The following is a 24,158-nucleotide window of genomic DNA, read 5'->3' as shown; positions in this document are numbered from 1 at the left end:
AACAAATCGAAAGTTTTGTAAAAATTGCGAAAGCTCCCTACAATATCTTGAAATTTCCTGAAAAAAATGTATCTCGAAAGGTATACAATGACTTGGCCAAAAAAATAACTGACAAATCGTGTTCTTTAATACGGAAATCATATTCGAACAACGAATCCGATGTCATATCGCTCGGTTTCTTGAAGAATGTCATACTAAAAAAATATTAAATGGTCCGCAAAAATTTAAAAAAGTATTAAAAAATCCCGAAATTATTTTGAATGCTTCCTAACAAAGTTTCGTACATTTCTGAAGAAAATTCCAACTAAAACTCGAAAAATATCCAAAAGAAGAATTTGAATAAAAACAAATCTTTAAATTAAAATTATATTGCTTTTGTAAAGTTTGCGAAATTTATTGAAAGGGACTCAGTTCCCACTTTTAAATTTTCCACGTCGAACTATCCGAATGCCTTAATAAGCGCAATTAATTCAGTTTTTTTGATATCTTAAGCAATTCTATATCACTCGTTTTCTGAAGGAACGTCATAATCATAATACAAAAAAAAAAAACGGTTCGAAAAATTCCGAATTCCGAATTCCGAGAACAGAAAATAACGATTTATCGTGCTCTAAGGGCCAATTTCACAATGCGTAGTTAACTCAGAATCGGGAGTTAACTACAGAATTTTGTACTGAAAATCTCTAGTTAACTGTCGATTCTGAGTTAACTACGCACTGTGAAATTGGCCCTAAGTGTTGATATTACATTTCTTTTAAGTCTTGATTTAACCGCATCAGCGCGATGGGAGATCATTCAAACGGTGCGTTCGAAAAAGCAGGACAATTTTTTAATGCCTTAATGCGTTAAAAATTTGAAAATTTCTTCCATTTACAGTATCTGCTGAATAATTTAACTATATGATTTAGACATTTGAAATTCTAGTATTTTCTCGAATTTTCAAACTTGGCGAAATTTCAAAATTTCTTGTTTACTGGTTATACACGAACGCACTGCCATCATTTATGGAATCATTGACTAGCTGGTGCTTTAATTGAGTGCACGTTTATTACTTTTTGTTGTTGTATTTTTACTATTAAATATTTTATTGTTTGGTATTTGGCGTTCGTTGAATTATTGCAAATTGTTTTTTGTTTTTTTTTTGTACGCTAGTTATCTTTATTATAGTTGGGTACGTGTATTTGTTGACCTATGGTCCGGTCACTACTACTTGTTTATATCTTCTGCAGACACACTGTGTATACAATGTGATACCACAGAATATTTTGATTGTTAATTTTTTGCTTTCAAATTGGGTTTAGTGAATTTGTACTCACGCGACAATTCTAGTTCCGTTTCGACTCTGGTATTGGCACGACGCGTAAAGACGCTGCGCAGCAGTCTCGCAGTTTCACTTAGTCTGATTGTGGCATTTTGTGCATTTTATTTTAATTTTTTTTTATTGAAAGAAAATGATCGATGATATTTTAAGCGGGTAGTTGATTGGTGTTGAACAAAGGATAGAAAATTAGAGAGGGAAAGAATTTTATGAAATTAACAAATGCTATTAGACAGGAGAAAGTTCATAGATTTTGTTTTATAGAATTTTATTGGTTTGGTTTTCAAATAAAAATATGTACTAAAATTTAATTTTGAATTGTCAGCCAAAGGTATCGATCAAGCAAAGGTATGGTATTACTTATGATCTCCGGAGATGAATGGGCTAATACATAAACGATTTATTTTATTTTTTTCAAAGTCTATGTAGCCAAATACATAAGTTTGTGTGTATGTATGTAAGAATATCTTCAATTTTAAAAGTGACTTAAGAACAATGTTCAAAGTGGCATTTTACTAAAAACTAATAACGAAAAAAAACTAATTAACTAATTAATTTTTTTCGCCTGAAAAAATGGTTTTTTTTTATATTAGAAAGTATTAAAAAATTAAAAAATAAACTTCAAAGAATGGAAAAGCATTATTTATTTTTTTTTTATTAAAAATATACCATAAACAACTTTTTAATAAAATTTTGTATGACTTTTTTGTTTTTTTTTTCTGAAAATACTTGCAGAACGCCCATTTAACGGGACACGTGTTAACGAAAACACAAAAAATAAACAAATTACAAAATCAGAGATAAAAATTGAAAAATCAAACAAAAACTTGTTTTATATTAAAAACTAAATTTTATAATTTGTTTTTATTCATTGATTTTTTTTTCTTTTGTAAAATTGTTTTGAAGAAAGTGAATTTTCCTAGTCATTTAACAAAGTTACTTCGAGCAAAACCATTCGAATTCATAAAAATATTAAAAAACAAACATTTTAATTAAAAAAAAAACGAAATACTTAAGAAACAAAAGATTAAAAATCTAAAAAACTTTTAAATGTTTTTTTTTTATTTAAAAACTTTGTATATAGATCATTTCTCCTAAAACAAATCTTAATATTTTTCTTCTGTATGTAATTTTAATTAAAAACAGTAAACAAAAATTTTGGCAAAAAAAAATCAAGACTCGAAAATAAATTTATTCTATTAAAAAATTTCGTTAAATTCTGTAATAAAAGTTAAAATTCAAGAATCGTGAACAAATTTGTTCTATTAAAAAATTTAGTAAAAAATTTCGTGTACATACATGCTCTCATAAATATGTACTATTCAAGTTTTATAGCAATTTTTCATCAAGTTTTATAAAACAAACGGATTTTGTATAATTTTTTATTCTGAAAAAAAAAAACAAATTTAAGAAACGTCCATCATTTAGTCACTTAGCGAAGTTTTATAAGAAATAACTCTAATTTTAAATAAAAATAAAAAAGCCTATAAAAAAATTATAATAAATATTTTTTTTAATTACGTTAAAAAACTTTTTATATTCTCCTTTTTTAATTAAAAATTTTGTTTCCGACAGGGCTTGTAAATTATGTATTTTGGAACGAGTTTCCGTTATCCCTTGTCAAATTTGGTTTGAAGACAATTTGACAAGGGATGACGGAAACTCTTTCCAAAATACATCGTTATTTAGAAAGACTGGAAAAATAGAGGTACATTTTAATAATCTTTTTATTGAGACAAATTAATAAAAAAATTGTTTATATAAAATTTTATTAAAAAACTTAATTTTTTTCAACGGATAAATTTGTGTAAGTTACTTTGCATACATTAGTTTGTGCTTATAGATATGTATATATATTTGTTAAAATAACTTTCTAATTTAACTAAAATGAAAATTTATTGAAAAATTTAAAAATTCTCACTTAAAAAATCATGAAAGACTTTAAAACATTTTACTAAACACCGTAAAAAAATTTAAAATAAAAATTTTTTTAAAAAATCACTTTTAAAATCAACGATATTTACTTTGCTTTGTTGACTTTACATTTACTACTTTTTAAATAAAAGTTAATTTAGCTACATTGGAAACCTCTTTTTTTTTGTTCAATTAAATCTCCAACAAATCTACGCAAATCAGCTAAATGACTTTTTTTAATAGATATATAGTAATACATTAATTATGAGTTAGTTGAAACAAAAATTAATAGAACCACGCCAATTAAATGTACATGAAAATATTTCTTTAAGGTCTACACATGCAAATGTTTTGCTTAATAAATGTACAAATATTATTTAATGCGGAGCATGCAATTTTATTTATTTATTTATTTATTTATTTGCGGAGGTGTTACTAAACAAGTGTGAACATTTTTCAACAATCTTTAGTAGTACCGTGAGGTCTATGGAAATCAAATAATAATCTTGATAAAACGAGACTTGTAAAATATTACTGACGAAAAAAGTTGTAGAAAACAAGTAATTTTTGAGCAAACACAACCGACTGAAACGCTTGTATAAAAATTTAGGATTACCGATAAATTCGTCGTTATACACTGATCGGAATGTAAACCAAATTAGTATGGGAAACCACCTTTCCGATAAAATAGTATTATCGAACGTGGTCCAAAGTTATTCGGTAACATAAACGGAATCAAAGCGACCCTTCTATAGAGGAAATGGTGCAATGAAATTTTCTACAAAATATTCCTCGGAAAATTTTACAATATATGCCAGAACTGAGTATTTCACTCAGACATTAATTTTAACTGTTTTCACTTTGCAAAAACCAAATTACAAACTTTTTTTGTCCATGGAGATATTGCTCCTTGTTCATAAGGCTTTCATGCTGAATTGGAATTATCGCGGCACCTGATCTCTTACATGTTTTTATATTAGAGTAGCGGAATATACCGACATTTTCTTTGACAATACTTTAAAAGTTAATGCTACAATCAGAGACCAAGACTAAGTTATAGTGTAAAAAAGTACAAGAACACTTTTGTCTACGGGAAACAAAGATTTTGAACACGATACATACATATATAATTTTGGCAAAGGGATCTTGGATTATATATAATGTAGGTTATAGAATAGCGATATCTGTCTAGATTTCAATATAAAGACCACCAATCGTAAAGTATTAGCCATAAAATTAATACAAGCTCAAAACATACAGATATTATACAAACCCATAAACCATACTTATATAGAAATTCTTTAAGTCTAAAGCACGTTTAAAGGCAAGTCTCAGGCGCAAACCTAAGCATAATAAATGTGTAAATAAAGCTGACTTCAACACCCGCATGAAGGTCTAGGTCTAGTCGCATAATCTCGGAAAAGCTATGAGTTATCAGGAGAAAAGTGCCAGTACACTTTCAAAAAGGTATATGCATGTCGGTGTACTCTTGCGTACGTACAAACCGTTAATTATAACATTCATCACACCCTGAAAAATGTACCTCCAATAAAATACTTTTTAAACGCATCTAGCGCTACTTCTGGCGTCAAAAATCGCGGATAACGCAATTTATTTTTGGTGTTCGGGAACAAAAAGAAGTCAGTTGTGGCGAAATCAGGACTGTTTGGGGGGATGGCTTCGATGTTATCACCGATAAAATAGGCATTTGTTTGAGCCCAGTGAGTGTGTTCGCATTTTCATCGGGACAAATGATTTGTGGTTGTTGTAACAGCATCAATAATCGCCGAAGTTTCTGGAGAATCTTCTGGTATCAATAGTGATAGTCCCTGGCTAGATATATATACATATATATATTACGTAGACCCGAATGTCGTGAGAACGAAAAATAGTTCGTCATATCGTGGGTTTTCCTTATTTTTTCGAAGTCTTCTGGCAACAAAAGATTTTGCACCACTCAGAATTGACTATTCTACGTGTCCAGCTTTTCTGAAAAAAATAGACGATCATTTGACCACCACGATTGAATTCAATCAACCAGCGACGAATTGGGCCCTTGTACGATGCTTCATTTTTGCAAAGTGGATGCAAGTTTATCGATGCACTCTTATCTCGATAATCCACATCGAAAGTCGTAAAAGATCAACACAACTAAATTTTTTCGTTGAGACACTACTTTGAAGCTAACAAAAACAATACTCTGCACGGCAAAAATTGTCGAATTAGAAAATCTCTCTCTGACTATATAAAAACTGTTTCGATGGTAAGATTAGATTATGTACATCAGAACGACGAATTGATTTCAATTTACTTAAAGAATATAAAGAGTCTCTACTACGGTGTAACAATGAAACCCTGGTGGCCCAAGTGTGCCTCATTCCAACGATGGATGTGCGCAGCGACGATAGACAAAACGAATTTAGTATGAAAAAAGATAGTAGACGAACTAGTTGAGCAGTGGAGCAAACTAGTACTAAACTAACTTGCAATTTTATAGATGTTCCTAAAGGTAAATTTTCTGTAGCATGTGGGCATTTCCATGGCAGTGGAATAGATTTTGCAGCAAAATAAGTAAGTGACTGAAAAATAATTTAGTCGGTATGTTCCATGCAAAGGGTACAGTGTATATTAAAAAAATTACGCTCGTACGAAACCTTGGTGTATAAAATATCGAGCAAAATAAGTGACTTTCGGGCGCATATAAAAATATTCGAAAATTTAGGAATCATGAGAGGTGTTTTTTTTTTATTTTCTGCACTAACCGAAGAATTTTTCCTTAACTTCCGGTCATATTTAAATAAAAACAATCTTTTATAATGAATTGAATTGAATCGTATGTGATATACCGTGAGCGACCGATTTTTCCCTTATACTATTCTTAAGTAATGAAATATGAACTTTTGTGTATCAGACAGTTCCACAAAAATAAGTTAGATTTATTCCACGCGGTTTTGAGAGTTTTTCAGTAATGTAATTTTTTCGGCGCCCTGTAAAAACAGCTAAATCGGCTATAGCTTCTATATTGGCTGCCCGATTTCTTTAAACAATATACCATCGTAAAAGTATTAAAAAAAAACACAGCTCTACTAGAAAAGATTATTCTATCATGTACAATTTTTTCCAGCACCCTGTAAAAAAACTACATCTATATTTTTCCATAGCTTCTTTATTTGCTGTCCGATTTCTTTAAACAATATTCCGTCGTAAAGGCATTAAAAAAGCTTACATGAATCTACCAGAAAAGGTTATCCAATCCTTATAATTTTTTTCTCTGAAAACGACACCCGGTAGTCAAAAGTAAGTAGCTTAAAAATACGCTCCCATTACGAGGAGCGCCTTGGCTCTATATTTGCCAAGGTTAATAGCCGAGAACCATACCGCCAACTTGAAAACATTTTTAGTGGTGGTTGACATTTTCATGGAAATGGCCATATGATTTATGATTTTTTTTTGCTTCAGAAAAAAATAATTTTTAGCAATGCACTTTCACAATTTGCTACTATCACTACGAGTAATACCATCGAAAAATGTAATGTAACTAATGCCAAGATACCAGATACAATATAGTATATGTTTTCAAATCCTTAAGGACTGAAAATTACAAAATAATTGCAACAAATTATTAAACTACTAACAGCGTTGGACAATTTATGAAACAAATCTCACGAGTACTGCACTAATGGACTTTTAAATTACTTTGTTTACTACTTTAGATACTGTCCTTTGCACGTGTCAAAAGGTATTTCCGTTTGTATGAAGTCGTCTATGTGTGCGTGTGAATCTAATAAATTTTATAGAGTGTAAAATATGAGTAGGACAGCATTTTTATGTTGCACAATACACCTGGTAACGGCAAATGTATGTATGTGTAGGGTAATCATAGCTATTAAATGTACCCCTGAGCTTTCTCTGCATTTTCTTGTATGCGTGTATGTGAGTACACTTACGTACACACCGTGTCATAATTATAAGCGCACCAGATGTGGACGAGTTTTAAAAATTAATTTTTAACAATTCGTTCAATTTTTTTGTTATTTAATTTTAATTATTTTTTTATAAAAGTAAACTTCTTGCAATATTCAAAAAAAAAAATCAACAAACTTTCATAAAAATTGCCAGCGCTTTAATTCGATTTTTTTACAAAGATTTTGAGTATACAGTTTGTTAGACCATTCAATTTTAGTGTAATAAACTAAAAGTTTGAAGTAGCTAGGGCTTACGGTTCATGTTTGGTTTTTTTTTTTGTTGAAGGTATTGCTCATTTTCTTCCATATAAAAAAAAACTACCTAAAAAAAATTGCCAAAAATCAACGGTAGGTCCTAGCTACTTCAAACTTGCCTCTTATTGCACCAGAATTTAATGGGCTACTAGACACTCAAAATCTTTCTAAGCAATATAATAACACCTTGCCGCAAAACCTAACAAATTTCGAAGTACACGAAAAAATCTATATGTTTACGAAACAATAAAGTAAAATATATTAAAACTAAGTTTTAGTCGGGATTTTGTTTAAAAGGACTTTCAATTTGAAAGATATGATTAGTTCAATATTAAAAAAATGCAGTGCAATATAGAATAACAATATGGGTACCAAATGAGAGAGAAAGTTTTGTAAAGTTTAAGAAATTTACATTTTTTTTAGGTCATAGATACGAATAGACATATTTATATTGAAAAATCTCTTTAAATAATTTTTTTTATTTCTTAAGCGAATTAAGTCAAACAGACGAAATTTGCGGATTTGGACATGTATTTTTTTTTCAAAATAAATATTGAAAATTTTCAAGGATATCCGGGGATAAAATTGTTATAATTTTTTAAAACTTATTCGTTCTTTTGCACCAAAAAATAGTTTTCTCAATTTTTTCAATTTTGCAATTTTCTTTTATTTGATACTATTATTATTATTCTAAGTGTATTGCACTATTTTTTTTTTATAAAATTTATTGAATTAAGCTCACATGTATTTGAAATTTCAAAATCCTTTATTTAGCCTTTAGTTTCGCGAGTATATTAAATTTTTGGTATACAATCAAAACGCTCGAAATTTTAGAAAAGTTTGTTGGAGTTTTTTTTTTTTTTAATATTGCAAAAAATGTTAAACACGAATATTCACTGTTTTTGTTAAAGAATAAACTACGTTTTTATAAATAGAAAAATAACTATTTAAATAGAAAAATAACTATTAAAACTTGTCCATAAGTGGCGCGCTTTTAATTATGACACGCAGTGTACCTGTACTGATTAATGTTAAGAATGATTGACTACATATGCGATAGATTGCTGCGATTGCAATGGGCTTGATTGTTGTTTTGCTGTAGAAAGGAATGCAGATTTCAATCTCAACGTAAAGTAAAGGGACAAGGCTTGAGTGTCCTGCAACAATATGGTCATTAAAATGCACACACGCACAGAAAACAAATGCGAAAATGCTGTTAACCGCCAATTTAATGGAGTGCATTTGCATATACGAGAATGAATTTGAATGCATGAAGATGTGTGTTCCATGTATGTATGTACATATGTAGAAAAGGTATGAGTTTTAGGAAAATTATATTTGTGCGTTTTGTTTGCACTTTCACGTGGTAATTACATATGCCTGCGATATTTTAATACATTCATACATTTATTCACTTGCATTCTGTGCAAATGCAATGGCACTGACATCAAATCATTTTTTTTTTCACCACTCCTTTTTACGGTCAATACGTTCATGGTCAAGTACAGTCAGTGGGTCCCCGGTTCGGTAATTCATGTCAGCTTGCAACCGCAATTTACGCTGTGATATTGTCTAATTTGTCGCCAACTTTTTTCAACAATTTTCGAGCAACTTTTGCATTCCATATGCAGCTAATTGGAAAATTGCACAATTTCTGTAATTTTCCAGGGGTTGGCTAGTTATTCAATGTATATATTTTTCATGTGTTTGTTGGGCGCTTGTGAGTTGGCATTTTCTCAACAATTTTGTTCCGCGAAAATTTTCTTACAAGTACATAATGCGAATTTTTAGTGCATTTCAATTTCATTGAGATGAGCGCCGGTGAAGTGACGGTTAAGTTTAAGTGAAGTGCATTGAATTGTTTTTGTTTTATCTGTTTATTTATTTTGCTACTTGTTTGTTTTTGTTAGTTTATTTACTTACACCGAACTATCGATCCCAGTGCATACATTGTGCTGCAATGATGCCCAAAATATTTGCAAAATTTTTAAGAGAAATTTTTTAAATTTTTTTATTTCTATTTTATATTTATGAGCGATAATGTAAAGCATATTTTAATATTTTTTACTATTTTTTGTTATGGTTATTGAGGGTTTGTGGTTTGTTATTGGAGTGTTATTTTTGGATTTTTATTGGTGAAAATTATTTTAAGGAAATCCTGTCTAAAGTGCAACCAACATACAATTGCTACATCCAATATTTGTGCAATAATATTGAAACACTTAATACATATTGAGCCACAAATTTTTAACTTCAACATAAAAACGCATATGAGCATACAGCATCAGGCTGAAATAGCCAAATAAATAAATATTAATTAAAAATGCAATAATATAGTTAGCAGAATATAATAGTAAAAAAAGCAAAAAATTAAAAATGTTAAGCGACTTTATATTATTTGCTTTTTAATTTTTAAATTTTTTGGTTTTATTATTTTTTATTTTATTATTATTTATTATTTTTTAATTATTTATTATTTTTATTTTTTTTTCTTAATTATATAACATGTTATAAAAGTCCGAAAAAAAATCGAATGAGCTCAGGAAAAATAAAAAGAAGTATAAATCTCTGCTTATGTTTTTTTTTATTATTTTTTTTTTGAATGTATTGTATTTATGTATTGTGTTTATTTTTTTACCACTGCTTATTTTTTTGTTTTATGTTCTTTATATTATTTTTATTTATTCTTTTTTTATTTTTTTCTTAATATTGTATCTTTTTATCAAAGTCTCAAGGAAACAAACAAAAAAACATCAAGTCGAACCCAGGGTAATCCCTGCCAAAAAAATCATGATATTAAGAAAAATAAAAGGAAAAAGCTATGCTTATATTTGCTTTAAATTATTATTATATCATTATATTTTTCTTTTAATATTGTTTTATTATTTTCCATTTTGTGGTTATTGTTTATTTTTTTTTCTAGTTTTGTTATCTTTCATTTCTCTTAGTTTTGTCAATAAATTTTACAATAAAAAATTACAATATATTAAAAAAAAACAAGCAGTATTAAGTTAGGTTTATATTTGGTTTGCTCTTTGCTTTCCTTTTTTATTTTTTTAGTTCTAGCTTTTATTACTTTTTAAATTTTTTATTTTTTTTTTTATTACTTTTTATTTTTTTTTTTATTACTTTTTATTTTTTTTTTATTCCTACACTTTCGTTTTATTTTACTTCTCTTAATTTTTTAGAAAAACCAATAAAAACGAATTGCACTAGCGTATAAGTGAATGGAAAAATGTTATTAAAAATGGAAAATTTATTTAGGATATTGCCATTTGAAAAAAATAGGTATCTAATTTTTTATCATAGATAATTTTGCATTAAAGAAATTAAAAAAATTTAGAGAATTACATACGTACGGTTATCCATCTAGACCATTTTTTTTTAATTTTAAGCACTTAAAACACAACTGGATGCCGGAATCTTTATTATTACCCAAAATAAAAATCTCTTTTTTACTTTTTTAAATATAGTTTAATTCAAATGTTTCGAAAACCACTTCTGTTTTAGGTGTTATATTTAAAATTAAAAAAAGGCCTAGATGAATCACCCTATACATATGTACATATTCAAATTCAAGAAACAAGATTTTTGAAATAATCTTTTTAGTTATTCTGATTTCTGGACCCTTTCTAAAACAGTACCCAAAAGTCTTAAATCTGTTCCTTTTTACGCGAGAAAAAAAAATATATAAGAAAATATTTCCTAGTTTTTTTAAACAACTTATTAATTTTTATTAAATCTCTTAAATATGACTGCTTTCAGAAATTTAAACTAATAAAATTAAAAGTGTGTCTGAACGTTTTTGAAATAATTTTTTTTTCATTAAGTAAATTTTTATAAACGCCTTAACTGTGTTAAAAAATTTTAAATAAAAAAATATTTTTTGCTTTTTAACTTTGTTTATCAAAATAATTTTTTATTAAACATTCACCTGTTCTCAGAAGTATAAATTAAAAAAAGCATCAAAAAATATACAACGTAATTAAAATTTTTTAATAATTATTTATTTCTGTTTCGTATGTATATTTCAATTTCAGATTTTTTTTGTTAAATTTTTTAATTTTAGTAGCCTATTTAAAAGAATAAAAGTATTTTTAATTTTTTACTTGTTTTTTAAAGTCAATATTTTATTTTTGAATTATTTTTTTATTACATGTCTGTTTCAGAAACTTAAATTTGAAAATTAACATATAAAAAATATTTCCTAATTTTCTTTTTTTTAAAAATTTTTTGTTCATCTTCTCATGTTTATTTTATTTTTCGCCCTTCCAGTTTCTCTTCCAATTGAATTTTGTTAAATTTATATTTAATTTTCGAGAGTCTAAAAGTTTAATTGCGGTAATATTTTTTTGTTTTATGTTTTTTAACTAAATTTATAATTTTGGTTTCACGTTAAATTAGGTTAAATTTCAAAGTGGTTTACTGCTCGGTTCCACCAATCACTTTTAAAATGGATTGATGAAACCGGCATCACTATTTGAAAAATTTTAAATGAACTTTTCAGGACATTTCTTTTAATTTTATTAATAGTTATTTAGATGATTTTCGTTTTAGATAAATTATAATTTTTTGTTTCATATTCTATATATTTAACTGAACGTCTTCAGCTTTTGTTATTTGCAGTTTATTTACTATTATTCGTTTATTTAATATCATTTATCATACCTTCCAGAGGTCTGTGATGGGAAGAGTGAAAAAAATAAAAATAAATTTCTGTACACAAGTGAGAAATCATATCTTTTAATCAATGCTGCAAAATAACTAGCACACTTTGTCATGTCAGAATTATCACCCTTATTTTTATTTATATTCCTTTTACGTCTGTTTAAGCCTAAAAATTTCTCGAAAATACACATACACATTTCTTTAAGCATTCAAAGGCAAGGAAAAAACTTTTAAGTGATTCTTTTAAACACGAAAAACAGTAAAACTCGAAACTTAATAATTTTTTATCTTGACAATTCATGAAAAATTCGGATATTTTCGAGTTTTTCGAAATTCTTTCCAGTTTAAAAGCGCACTCTAATAATCTTTTGATTGACAACAAAATAATTTATTAATATTTAAGTAAATTCATATACATTTATATTAATAAAAAATAGTATTGATAATTTTACATATTTATTTATATGGAAGTACATTTTTAAGTTAATAAGTAACTAAAGTAAACATCTGTTAATATTCTTAAGATATTGAGGTATAAATTTTATGTATTATGGTTTATGTATAAAACATAGTTCATAGTGACAAAAGATTTCCGAAATATATATTTTATTTATTTATAAGTATGTACATAAATAAATGTACATATGTAGCCATAAGTACCGCCAAGCATCTTCTATTTGAACAGTAATTTTCACAGTAAGAGTGTTAACTCACATTCGGAGTAAATTATCGATTTTCAGTGCGAAAATTTAAAGTTAACTGCAGAATGTGAGTTAGCTCTCCACAGTGAAATCGGTCTTAAGTAATTGAAAAAACATGATTTTAGAACAGGTACAACATATTGAGTTTACTTACATAAGTGTAAAATATTACAGTTACAGTTATAGATGAAATTTTTTTATAAAATATATAGCAGGTGTGCATCGTTTTAGGTACAATGTAACTCTTTAGATGACCGAATGCTCACTGATCCTTAAGGGATGTAGTAGTTAAAATTATTAGCTTTGGACGAGTTATTGTATATTTGCATACATACATACGTTTGGGCATTAGACCGTACCACCTTACAAGCAAAAAAAACTTTTCTTCGACATTGCCTTGCAAAAATTCTTTACATTAGAAGATGTACGGCGAATTTTTTTTCTGGTGCGGTCTAATGTACAGACATATGCCCATATGTTTGTATTATATTGCATATTGAAAGCATAGAATATTAGCATAAATTTAATGAACCTCTGCCATAAACGCTGGTATACTGTTTGACCTTAGTTAAGAAGACTTGATTAGAATTGATTGCCTTTAATAGAGGCATTGTAATTATTACACACATACATTTGTACATACATACATGCGTACATATATTGAAAAAACACATGAGATGCACGCTTGTAAAAAATTTAATTTAACTAAACTTATGTCTATGTTATTCTATACATATGTATACAGATTCATGTAAAATGCGATGGGCGTGAAGCTCTGGTCTAACATTTATTTCATTATTATTATATCGAAACTAAAATTTCAGACGTAGTATTGGATATTGTAACGGAAGCAGCTAGTTATGTATGTATGTACGAGGGCGGTTTGATAAGTTAGTCACTTTTTTAAATGCCCAGTGTAGTAACTTAAAATGCAATACTGCTTTTGTCAACTACTATCTGCAGGGTCGTAACGGTAATGGCCTTTATAATAAAAATCATAATTTAATCGTTAAAATTAATTTTCCAATCAGATTTAATCGTTAATTTATGACTTTTAATTTGTCGTTGAAAATATAATCGTTATTTTTGGGTTTTCATTTATTTTTTGTTTTATCATCCCATATCCGTTATTCTAAGATTTAATTTTTTAGATCATATTCATTCATTTCATTTCGCAAATTTACCCGAAATTTGTTTACGAGTCAAAAGGGCCTGAGATTCGGATTCAGCGGGTCGAAATACATGTCGGTAGGTGAGTCTGATTAAAATCACACACCATTTTTTTTTTTTGTGTGCCGGTGGTATTATTGATTTAAAAAATAAAAATAAAAAAATAACGAGTTTGCCATGCTCTAACAATAAAATCTTAATATTAAAAGACTACTATGAAATTTTGAGCACCAAACGTCATTTAGTTTGTGTTTCACAGCCACTGAAAGCAGAGAAACTCGATAATTTCAAATTAAAAAAATAATAATTAAATTTCGTTTCTTATCGAAATTTTTATGCAAAAAATCATTAACTTATCAAACTGCTCCTCGTATATGGTTTCATCTCAAAGCATCACCAATCATCAACCCCTTTTAAAGCTATATATATTGGGGCAGATATTTTCAAAAAATACATTATATGTTTCAACGAGTATTTCTTTCTAAGTTGCCACAAAAATTTTTTTCGTATAAGTATTTACAGATGTAGACCACGTTTAATCAATGCCATACATTGATAAGGAAAACTGAAAATGCTATGTAAATACAATTTTTTTTTCTTTACAGTCAATATGCGATGTAAGAAGGTTTACGATGACTAACAACATGGGCCTTTAATTCGTTGAAAAAAAACGGGTTGTCACAACATCACAAGTCACATAAACTTCTCTTTAACTGTAAATGGGCAAGTTTCTCCTATATACATGCCGCCAAGTTCTATTGCAAACTATGGACTTGGCCCTTACAAGCATGCCTAAATAAGCACTCTGAGCATTACTGTAAGTAGTATGTTTATCTCCGACTAGCGCATTAAACTTACAGACGAGAAGCGTAAAACGCTCAACGCTCTTATTTTGCTATGGCTGTAAGATGAATAAATTACACCAAGCAAGAAATTGAGCGTCAATTGTCTCGGGGGGTAAACTAAACCAAACTCAAACGATATTTAAAATCAGTAAAAAAAAAAACAAAGAATATGTTGAAATAAAAATAAATAAAAAAGTATAAAAAACCTAGTTCAGGCTGCTTATTTTACGCGGAAACCCAAAATATCCAAGGAATATTTTCTCGAAACGTAGGGATAATTTTACAACTTTTTCTGAAAAACTTCATAAAAGTCAGTTTTTCTCCAGAAAACTTCCTCTAAAGGTCGCCAAAGACAAATAACCCTCACGGGTTAAAGGTTGTACGAAGAAAAATAAATAAAAAGAAAAGAAATTTGTTTTTATGTAAAACTAAATTTAGTATTCCGACTCAAAAAAACACCAGATTCAGTAATTGAAGAAAGGAGTGAGGAGTTTTCGTTGAAATGTTCGACCTAAATACATATGTATGACCCAAAGTTATGAAAATTAGAGAGATAAAGCTTTCAGAAAAAAAATTTTTCTCTCACCCTGAAATAAATTTTTTAATACAATATTTTAGCAAAATATTCTAAATCTTTAGATTGTGAAGCAAAAAGAGATTGGAGCATTCGTAACTGATGTCAAATACTAACGTTTGAATCAGGTTTGGTGTACCACCGAAATCATACGTTAGTTGCTATCAATTAAACTTTTTGGATAAGCTTTGAAAACTGTTGTTTTTTGTTATCGATTTTTTCTTTTAAATTGCAACTACCGAGCTTAAAAGACTTACTCTACATGCTTTCTCTTGCTAAGCTTGTTTGTAGTTACATAATCCCGTTTTCTTGTACAACCTGATTTTCGCTGAATTTTCACTGGAATTTTTATTTATTTATTATTGTTTTACAAGTACAACAACTATAAGTTTTATTTATAGTGTTTTTATGTGTGCATGTACGGATGTACTACAATAAAATTTTATTCTATCACAGTCATATATGTTCAGATTATAATTACATACATATCGTCACCTGAAATGCAAAAAAAAACGTAACAAATATCATCGTTGAAATGCCAAAAAGCATAACTAATAAAAAATTCAAAATTCAGTTTTTGATTTATATGATGGATTTCATCGAATTACAACTCCCTACATCATTTTATGAAAAAAAAAATTAAATATTAGTCATCATCAACAAATATCAACATCTAACTTTTGTATGGGACACGCCTTTATATTTTTTTTACCTACAAAATAAACACATACATACCAATATCAAAATTTTTAAATAATTTATAGGGGGTAGCAGGATTTGAAAATATTATATTTTTTTTTAAATCGAGAAAAGTTTTGCTTTTGACCAGTTAGTCTTGAAATCTAATTTCCCAAGAAAAAAATCATATAAAAAACGCTCAAGAATTGAATAAGAAATTTTCTTTATTTACTATCAAGGAAATTTACAGCGAGTACTTTTTCAAGCAACAGAAGTAATAAAAAATATTCCTTGTAATTTTTCTGTAGAGCTGGAAACTAAGCTTCAAGGCGTGTCCCATACACAATTTTGATTTCATATATTTTTTAGGATCACCCTAATGTATTGCTTATTTAATATTTCGTTGGTAGTGAAAAAAATTACGAGCCGCTGCGTATTTTAAAATTTGTATTTAAAAGTTTATAATAAATAATATTTCTTCTACTTATATCTACAATTTCAAATACGATTTTATAAAACAAGGTGAGCAAGACGTAGAGTGAGCACTTTTACATTTACAGGGCTCATATTTTAAATATTAGATAAAGGTATTCACAAACGAAAACAGCTTTAATTTTACAGTAAAACCTGTCAACGTTGGAATCGCAGGTGACCAGCGTTTTTTCACTGCTTAGACAAGTTTCCGGCATAGACGGGTAATTATAAGAGTAAAATATATTTAGTTTTTCTAACCTATAGTTTGTAATAAAAAGTGCTCAGTGTAAGTACGAGTACGTTTTTAAAAACTTCTTTCTTTTTTTATAAAAAGCACAGAAATTTAGTGTTTCTTGGTCTGAGAAAAAGAATGGTAAAATACGAAAAATTTAAAAAAAAAATGCATTTTTATATTGACATCGTACGTAACAAACTAAATAATCAGGTTTTATAATCAGGTTTTATTTAAAATTTTTTACACTAACTAAAAATAATCAAAAAACTTTTGTATAAATCTCGAGCTTTTTTAAGTAGAGCTGTTAAAAAGATTTTGAGTAAGCAGTTGTGTAGCCTAAATATTGAATTTTGGTATAACAAAGCGCAAGATTTCACTAGCTAGGACTTGCCTCTGATTTTGGAATTTTTTAAGGTATTGCCCATTTTCTTCCAAATAAAAAAAAAAAACATTTCTTCCATATAAAAAATCTTTCTAGGTAATCTAAGTAAAAAGCTTGAAATTTTTACGAAGTTTTTTTTTGTAATATTCTACAATGTTTCAAACTCTGGTTTTTACGATTTTTATTAAAGAAAAAAGTATACATATATATTTTTATGAAAACAATAACTCAAATTAAATAAAAAAAATTCGTTGTTAAAACTTGTCCATATGTGCGCTTATAATTTTTACACCCATCATGCTATTTTCTTATTTATAAGTATAGTTTCCAAATTTTTTTGCTAAAAACTAAGCATTTTTTTATATACATATCTACAGATTAGGTACACAAATATGTAGGTGTATAAACGTAATAAATTTAATTTTCTATTGCTTTAGCGTTTTATTGGAATGGTTTGCAACTTTTCACTTATTTTTGCCGAAGTATTTGATGATAAGTAGGTTTAATTTAAACATTATTGAGCTAATAAAAAACATGCTTGTTCATACATACATATGCTGATAAAAGCAGTTTGACATCCATGTTTTACTAAAATGGATTGTCGCTGTTTAGAATTTAAATTTTTAGCCCATTTCCACCAAAAGCTTAACCGCAGTTGAGAGCTCAAGCAAGTGCAAATAACTTTACATTGGGGTGATCAGCAAAGTTTATTGCTTACGTTTTGCTTTCTATTCCTTATACTTTATGTGAGCAATCGCCACCTTCCAGTTGTAATCTCATGTATCCAATAGGCATAAACTGCAGTTAAGGCTTGGTGGAAAACAACTATTATACTCGTATATAATGGAATGATATACATATATGTATGTATGAAAGTATAATGTTATAAAATATATTTATAAGTAAACGCTTAGTGTTTTGAATCAAATAGCATTATTTTTCTTGCGGTGCTTTAAGTCTTAAGCGGTAAAGTTTTTAATACATATTTGTATAAATTCTTAAAAAAAATCGGGCATGGAACAGAAAAATATTTTAGTCAGAGACACTTTTAAAATATATTTTAGCAAAGCAGTCTTTGACTGAAGAGCGCATGGAATTCTAAAAGCTGGTATTTAGTTACCAACTCGATATAAAAAGGGGTTGGAAGACAAGTTTGTAAGTCGAAATAATAGTTTTTTTATCGCTACTGAGGAGAAAATATATGGCATACTCATCAAAATAATCTAAATTAAAACCAGTTATAGCTGATAATATTTGGAAGAACTCGGTAACCCAGAAATTCGCGGCAAAGAATGTCATTAATAACAAAAGTAGGTGCACATAAAACATAAAAGTACGTTCACACGGCAGCTTCGTTATTCCTTCGTAATTAATGTACTCATTCGCTATTGAGGAACCGAATTTATTTACTAATTTTTTGAACGACACAAGCTCGAAGTACGCAGAACTATGCGTAAAATTCTTGAAATCACTCACACATTTTGGCAAATCCTAACAATCAGAAAGACCAGAAAAGAAAGAGCCTTCGGTGTCGACCCATCCTTACTCCCTGATGCAGCTCATGCATATCCCGAAGTACTGAAAACATATTCGCTTGAAAGACAAAATCGTAACACCCTCGAAGAATGCTTAAGTTTGTCCCCTTCAACGAGAAAATAGAGAAAATCAACACAAAAGTGGAGATGAGAGGAACTGGAAGAAAAGAACAAACATACGACAGTCGTGTCTACGTAATCGGAACGACCAAGATCCATATCTTGCGAAAGACTGTCACTCCAGCATCATTCACCGAAATCTCTTTCATGCTGCTACAACAACAACAATTGAATAAGGAATCCGCCGTGTGAACAGGCTGATTAGCATTCTTGCATATTATATAGGTGAAGGAGGTCACAAAGTACTTCGCTGTGTTCGATAGTGTGAACTTAGCATAGGTAGACGTAACATATAGTGATTTTCATGGCAGTAGAAGCGATTTGGACTAAAAAAATACTCGAAAAAAAACACAAAAAGTCCTGAAAAGTCCGGAAGAAAAACCTGAAAATTTCGGCATTCTGGAAGTTCTTAAAAATCGTAAAAAATCACGACAATTCCGAAAATATTTTGTAATTAAGGAGTTAACAGTGTCGTTTGGCATAGTAGAATTTCTTTTTCTAAAATTTATTTGCCCACAAAATTGCATATCAAAACTTTTTCTAAAAATTCTGATTAAAAAGTTTGAAGTTTTGATGAAACATTGTCGAATTTTTCTTAATTTTTTTGAAATTCGCCAAAAAAATGCATTCAATGTCTCTGAATAATAAGTTTGAAATTTTGACTTAAATTTTTTTCCTACATAGATAGAAAGCTAGTTTTATAAATAAATACTCGTAAATATTAATTAAAACAAGAAAAATAGCCAAAACTTGTTGAGACTTCGTGGATATATTTATTTGCCCTCTATTGTTATGTTTAATTTTAGACAAAACGGGAAAAATTCAAGTTTTTCAGGAATGCAACATAATTTGCACTGTTTCCTTAATTTCAACAACTTTAATGTAATATCGAAAATCTTAACTCTACGTGAGATTCTAATGCTTTTGTAGAAAAACAAAGCGATTTTCACAAGCTTTTTAATGATTTATTCAATCGTATTTATCTGCATTGTTTAATTAGTACTGGACGGCATCGGAGCAGAATTGACTTTATTACTCCAAAATTCAGAGCTGATTTATAGGTGATAATGATGAATGTTATTGAGAATTGGAATTATTAATTAATTCTTTGTATGTAATGTACATATGTAAATAAAAATAAAAACAAAAATAAAATATTTCTTAAAAAAAATTAGATTCATAATAAATTTATAAAAAAAAAAAAATATTCCATATAAAAATTGCGTTCGGGCCAAGGCATATATATGAACAGTCATCAAAGTAAAAACCATGATAAAAATATAGTAAGGTAGAACCGCGGAGAATTCTTGACGTTTCCAAACATTTTAATTTTTAAATTTACTCACAAACTCACGCACACATTTTCATTTTCAATCTCAAGCAACAACAATTTCGAACAATTTCAACTTTTTATTTTCAATTTTATATGATTTTAAAATTCTGGCAAACTTCAAAAACAAAATCATGGCCGACAAATTGAGAGAACGGTTCTACCTCGCTATGTTTTTATCATGGTAAAAAAAAATTTACGTGTATTTTGTTGTTGCTTCTGGTCCCTAAATTGTCAAAAAATTGTCTGCTTTTTTTTAAATACCGTAATGGACCAAAAATTTAAAATAAATTGAAAACGAAAAAATTAAATTTGGTGTAGCTTTCTTTCTTAAATTAGGCAATTTTCTTCAAGTCTGAAGAAACGATCCATATTTTGCTAGGCCTCAAAATCAGCGTTTGTGCTGCGGAGTTAAGAGCACATTCCAAAAGCTGTTTTTTTTATCGCTTTAAAAAATTAAGGTTTCAAATGCAAATACATTTTAACAATTTAGAACTTTTGGGGGAAAACTTTTCAATATTTTACATTTTAAAAACCAAATAATTAAAAAACAACAAATGAGCTGCACTACTGCTGCTACCTGTCAATTTGTATTCTATGAAATTGTGAAGGTTGAATGAAAAATTTAAATTAAGCTTTTAGGCTTTTCCATAAACATAGAGAAAGTAATTATTTTGTAAATTAGTGTAGCAGACTCAACAGCCTGTTTCACCAGCAATTTAAATGGAAAATGATTTTTTATTTTCTGTCAATTACCCATACAAAAATCAAAAAATTAAAATCATTTTTCATTTAAATTGCTTCCATGAAATTGGCTGTAAAAAAAATGCACGTAAAAAGATTACGCTTTTTAGCGAAATTCCCAACGTAGATATCTTTTTCACAGCCACACAAGTTTGTGAAAAAATTATCACACTGAAAATTTTTTGACAAATAAATTTATTTTCATTTGAAAACAGAATCGTAATTTTGTTTGAAGTGATGACAATGTTTTCACTTCACTCTTTCGCAGAACAATAATTGGTCACCTGTTCAATATGCCTTGGCTTCATCAGCACATTGCTAACCACGTAAGACTTAAAGTCGTCAATTTTTATGTAGCTGCTATAGTATTCGTTGTCAATGGAATATATGTATTACTACATTGAAGGTACAAGATGTGTTTAGATTGAGTTTAAAAATATATGTTATGTACATATATATTCTTTGTATATAAATACAGATTTAGAAAGTTTATGTAGCATCTTATGTATATTATATATTATATATTATGTTATTATTAAAAAAATATTTAAGTACATACAACTGCATCGCTACAAAAGTTGTTTGCTTTCATTTACACCTATGATTAAGTTTAGCTACCGGTACTCAACAATATACATATATACATACATTTAACAAATAACACTTGGTACAAATTCTTTCTAAAAAATATTTATATTGGCAACAGACATACGTACATATATATTTTATAACTATGTAAATGTTTTACGACTATTTTTTTTTTTTAGTGGCTGCTCATACTTAAACAACTTAAAATCTAAAAACACACATCTTTTTCTATCATTTTAACCGCACGGTGGCCTTTTTTCTTTGAACTGGTTTTTTATTTACTTCCCCCCCCAAAACATTTCCTGATATAGTCCACTTATTATATTTTTTACAACGCTTTTTTATTACTCTTTCCGCCCCCACTTCCTTTGTTGCTGTTTATATTACTTTTTTGCGCTCCACAACCTTTTCCTCTCCCTGCTCCAGTTGCTTTGCGCTTCGCTGTAATTCGCGATTTCTTCCCCTTAAATATGCAATGTTGTCATTGTCGTCGAAGCTGAGGCCGTTGTATCACTCTTCCATTGTTGCTCATCATCGGTTTCCAAATTCTCCACAGTAATCACAGAGCTGCGATTGCCTGGCGCTTTGTTTGCTGCATTGCCATACTCGTATTTATTGTAGTTATGCTCCTGTAATGGTTCCGCCGCAACTTCTTGTTGGTGTTGATGCTGCTGCTGTTGTTGTTGTTGTTGTTGTTGGCGTGTTTCATGATTGGGACGTCGTCGAAATGCTTCCACGGAGGTAATGCGGCGCCAAGCGGTCATCGTAACCGATAAGCTGGCGCGGAGCGAACACATCAAACGAAAGGTGATGCCGGATTTTTGTGATTGTTGTGGTGGTATTTGTTGTTGCGCAAAATTTTAGCACAAAAATTTTGCATTTCATATTTTTTTAATTTATTTACATAAGTTTTTCGTTTACAATTTTTGTTAATTGTAGTGGACACACACAGATAAACGCGCGGTGAGGGGAAAGCGTACAAAAGTGGGAAAATAAAAGAAAAGAAAAGTGAGTGATAAATAAATAAACGACATTGCATAAATACATACGTACGACTATAAATACAAAAAAAAAGAAAATAATTGTGTGCACGATCATACGTATGTATGTAGATATTTAATTAAATGCATACAGTATGTACAACATATACCCAAAAAATACATATCTAAATAGTAGACAGTAGTGGTAGGTAAGTTTGCAGTTTTACCGGGACTTGACTGGACAGTGTAGGCTATAGAGATAGATACTAAACCGTTTTTGTTCTAATACAGAGTTACATTCAAACGAGCTAGGTTTTCTATACTAATAAAAATTCATAGATTTTTTTAATAATTCAGGCTTTTTCGAACTTATTTTTCTTAACAAAATTGTGTTTGTTCTTATTTTCCATTTAGCACAAAGTCCAAGTAGATATTTGTTAATGCATTTTATATAAATTTTTTATATTGAAGCAAGAATTTTCTCGTGCTCTAAGTTGTTTTAAAAGTGTTACTAGTGTTTTAATGTACACCTACGGTCAAAGTAATAGAAAACCACCATTTTTCCAGTTTTGACTTTTTCTCTTATGTTCTTTTTTGCTTATGTTCATTGGTTTTTTATAAACAATTCTCTAATTGAAAAGCTTGAAATTTTTATGATTTTTTTGTTGCTGAATTTTCTAAATTTTTGTATATAGTTTGAAATTAGGATTTATATGGTTAACTAAATGAAAAAGGTAAAAACTGGTCGAATTGTTGAGTTTCTATTATTTCGACCGTAGGTGTATATTACAAAGCTATAATTATAAAAATTTGTCCTTTGGCAGCTATTTTGTAATTTTGTGTAAAGAATGGTAAAAAAAGCAAACCAATATATTAAAAAAAATCCAGCCTCTAACAGCGATCAGTAAAGTATTGCAAAGATTAAAAAAATAAATTTAAATAATAGTTACTACTTAAAAATAATGTATTAAAGAACAAATAAATGAACCGTCACTCATGATCATTAATTAAAATTAGAAGATAATAGGCGGACCTTTTAGCCTAACTTTACTGTACCTTATACTTTTGCAAGTAACATATCGACGGCACTTTGGCAAAACCTCTCATCTAAAAACATTATCTAACAAAACAGTCTCTATTAACAACAAAAAATTATTTTGAAAAACTTTTCGTACTGAATATTGAAGATTGAGTACTTTTTAGTTAATTAAGAATGAAATAGAATGCATTCTAGTATTTCAAGGTCCATTTTGAGTTAATTTTACAACATATGAAATTAAGTTTCTTGCGTACATTGAGGTTTTAATTGTTTCACCTAGATAACCTAGAATGAACTCAGAGCCGACTTTATTGTATAATACTTAGAGTAATTGAATCAGAAAAACATCAGAAAGCGCATTTATTTGTTTAGCATACGTTTTTGCTACAACTTTCCTGGGCAAATGTGTGCGTAAAACAAGCAGAATTAAATCAGCGAACGGATGAGAAACAGTCGAAATTTATCCGCAATCGCAGTTCTTACGTTTCGAAAACGTTTAGGTCAAGTATTTTATTGGCACCCGCCTTATTATTCCTAATTTCATACGCCGATTGGTAAACAAAACATTTATTACAATTCCAATAGATCATTAAAATTATTGTTTTTACATATATTTTGGTAATAAATAAACTTTACGGCACAC

General features: G+C 28.7%; 1 protein-coding gene across 9 annotated transcripts in view; it reads right to left on the bottom strand.

Annotated features, from left to right (window-relative positions):
• Positions 1-24,158, bottom strand: part of LOC118744649 (probable phospholipid-transporting ATPase IA) — a 162,556-nt gene that overhangs the window by 4,479 nt on the left and 133,919 nt on the right. For 7 of the 9 annotated variants that reach the window (XM_036477802.1, XM_036477803.1, XM_036477798.1 and 4 more), the window contains one exon: positions 21,783-22,273. The exons of 1 other annotated variant lie outside the window; for it this stretch is intronic. In XM_036477802.1, coding sequence (XP_036333695.1) covers positions 21,961-22,273 — 313 coding nt within the window. In that variant the 3' untranslated portion in view covers positions 21,783-21,960. Of the gene's footprint in view, positions 1-1,316; positions 1,400-21,782; positions 22,274-24,158 lie in introns of those variants that run through there. One more of the 9 variants, XM_036477799.1, reaches the window with a different exon arrangement.

Source organism: Rhagoletis pomonella, unplaced genomic scaffold, assembly GCF_013731165.1.
Source record: "Rhagoletis pomonella isolate Grant_MI unplaced genomic scaffold, Rhpom_1.0 Rhpom_scaffold_00008, whole genome shotgun sequence".
Taxonomy (NCBI): Eukaryota; Metazoa; Arthropoda; class Insecta; order Diptera; family Tephritidae; genus Rhagoletis; species Rhagoletis pomonella.
The sequence above is the reverse complement of the archived record's forward strand: the minus strand, read 5'-3'. Positions and strand labels throughout refer to the sequence as shown.